The 2,844-nt window shown below is 43.3% G+C and overlaps 1 protein-coding gene across 1 annotated transcript in view; it reads right to left on the bottom strand.

The window, feature by feature from the left end:
* The window catches only part of T265_01961 (hypothetical protein), a gene marked incomplete at both ends in the record, with an annotated part of 10,254 nt that extends 9,165 nt beyond the window's left edge, over positions 1 to 1,089 (bottom strand). Inside the window, one exon of the mRNA XM_009166099.1 lies at positions 141 to 1,089. Coding sequence (XP_009164363.1) covers positions 141 to 1,089 — 949 coding nt within the window. The remainder of the gene's footprint in view (positions 1 to 140) is intronic.
* Positions 1,090 to 2,844: the final 1,755 nt, after the last annotated feature.

The raw sequence follows: 2,844 nt of genomic DNA, 5'->3' as shown, positions 1-2,844 counted from the left end.
GGGACGGGCTAGCCATTCCTGCTGTCCAGTCGTTGACCAGCCACCTAGTTAAACACATTCTCTGCTTTGTTGCGAAAGGTCATAGGATACGAAAGACTGCTACCAGTCCATTACACTGTAACAACTAAAAGCCTACTTACCTTCTCTGTAACGTCGGAATGTCTCAGGACTTGAGTTAATCAGAACAGCCACAGGTCCGTGAAACCCCACTGCTTGTGTCATGGCTTTTTCATTATATAACGGAACTGCGACCAGTCCAACGATCTTTGCAGCCACCTTGCTCTTGTCAAACAAACATTTCGGGTTGGGTCGACCTGTTCTACCAGACACGTATGGATAGTCGCGCTCTTGCTCTAAACCACCTGTCTGATTGATGTACCGATAACCCCAAGGTAGATAGCCACCATTACAACCTCTCGTACCATAAGGTAAGCTGCAGTCAACCACCTGTTGTGGTGACAGTGTGTAGAGATTTCGTCTGTGCAAAAAATAGTGTGACTCGATTGACCCAACGATGGCGAAAGCCCAACAGCATCCACAGCCTTCCTGATGTCTGACTGGTGTGACTGCGCCATACTGACGCCAGTCGATAGACTTTGGTGGTTCCGCCGAAATCATCTGATAAGTGGATTCGAACTCTGTAGTGTCAGGAAGTTCGAGGTCAGAAATACAATTATGATTGGACTCTTCCGAAGTCTGTAAAAGATAAAATATCGATTTCAAACAGACACTCACCTTATCAGAGAATTCATTGATTCCCAACTTGTATAATTCTTTACCTTTATTGTACGCCATATTGTGTTTTCTTATAAGAAGAAAGCTTCTACAAAACAAGTTCATTCGTTTGGTTTCTTCCTTCGAATCCGTATAGTTCCGATTGAATTCATGTTTGAATTGCTCCCAGGCAATATGAATGGTGTAGTTAAGGTGTTCGTCAAGCGACTCCATACACCTGGGTGCATTGTCTTCTAATATGAGATCCATCTTTGTGTTGGCAGTGAGTAGAATATCCCATTCGTCGAGTCCAGACACAACACTGTGTACGAACAGGGCTAAGATGCAGTGATTGTGCACAAGGCCATAAGACATGGCACCGAGCGTGACTTGCGTAGGCTTGTTCAGTCGAGGTTCAAAAATGAATAACTACGGTGATTCGAACTAGTATATCAGCTTTACAGAATGAGTTTCGCGCTTTTCTCAAAAATATTTTCAGTGCGTCCTGGATGCAACTATACAAAACATCCAATTTATTGGCCGGCGATCCAAAATTGGACCAATACAAGGAAAGTGAAAGTGGAGAGCAAATTCGTTTTATGACAGGGTTAGGCATTTAGCACCTAGATTGCACACCAGGTGTTATGAAGTCGCAACAGAGGCACAACGAGTATGATCCCATTATGCCTACACGCTTTCGAATAATTGGATGGGACAACAGTGGGTGGGGTCACACGCATGTTTTCTGAACTGCTGAACTTGTCCAAAAGTAGGCGCACATCATGGGGAAACAATAGTGAACAAGCTAGGTGTAATGTAGATTGCGTGATTGCCCCAATATGAATAAGCGTAGGTTGGTCTATTGTGATGAAATCTTGAGTCACATTTCCTGGATAGTCGGTAGACTTCAGCTCATGACCTTCAAATTTGAATGAAATTACAAAACTACATTTCGACTCCTTCAACCGGGGGAGGGGGTACACACACCTTCGCCCCAAAACAAATGTGGTGACACCGTAAGCAAGAACCTCTCAAGACCGGAATCATTCATCTAAGTGTTTGCTCTGTCACATATTTACTGACACTCGTTATTAGTGCGTCCTCTATCCAAAATGCAAATAACGCTGGAAGGACCAAACTAGCGCTGTGCTGGGAAGCGCGCTGTCTATCTTGCGGGATGCAAGTAGTGAGCCATACGATTGAAGCACGGAGTGACGCAGCGTTCTGGGACATTGGGACCAAGGATAACGTATGGCAGACAAACGACCCAAGGTGACCGCTTTACTGGCATTTTCTCATGACCTAAAAAAGAAAGTACATGCGGCGCTAAAACATAAATACAGTTACATTAATGTTTAGCTTCCTACGGTTTGTTCAGAAAGAAAGTTTTCTTCCACAGAGAGTCCAGCTACCACATAATTCCTATGAAACTGGCGCTGTTGCCCGGAATACGAGATATTCGGCGCATACACTGGGTATTATTGGAAAATATGAAGAACCCATAAATTAGTTTCTCCGATGGACCGAAACTAAGGCTGTCTGCAGTATGTTCAGGTGATACGTATTTGGCGCTTTTCGCTGTTAAGAAAATCAGAACTGGTAGAAGAAATCTTGCGAAAGTGTAAATGGCACAATATTTGGTGCGATTTTTATGACAATACCATACGCTTGTAAACAGAGCTGCTCAAACTCACCAGAAACAAAAAGAACACCAATTACGAAGTTTGGATCTGGCCGCGAATTAGCACAACTGAATCGTCTTACTTCCGGCAACTCCTTCGTACGAATTAGGAAATAAATTCTGCGTACACGAACGCCAAATGTTTGAATTGGAACACATAAGCAACAATGTTGGCAAATTTTTACACACTATGGAACATCAGTACGGAAGACGACAAAATAATGCGTTCCTTTGTTGTCACATCACTGTTCACCTCGATCAACCACAACCTTACCCGAGGAACCATAACAAAACTGCTTTGGAACAATTCATAACCGACAGAAACCATGAAATCCGAAATTCTACACAAGCTGTTGGATTTTTGCATGAATACACTACCTTTGGTGCACAAATACAGCAGCAGCTATAATTGACTACTATAGAGTTGGTAATCTCGGGATTTATCGCTG

The sequence above is a fragment of the Opisthorchis viverrini genome (assembly GCF_000715545.1).
Source record: "Opisthorchis viverrini unplaced genomic scaffold opera_v5_22, whole genome shotgun sequence".
Classification (NCBI taxonomy): domain Eukaryota; kingdom Metazoa; phylum Platyhelminthes; class Trematoda; order Opisthorchiida; family Opisthorchiidae; genus Opisthorchis; species Opisthorchis viverrini.
The sequence above is the reverse complement of the archived record's forward strand: the minus strand, read 5'-3'. Positions and strand labels throughout refer to the sequence as shown.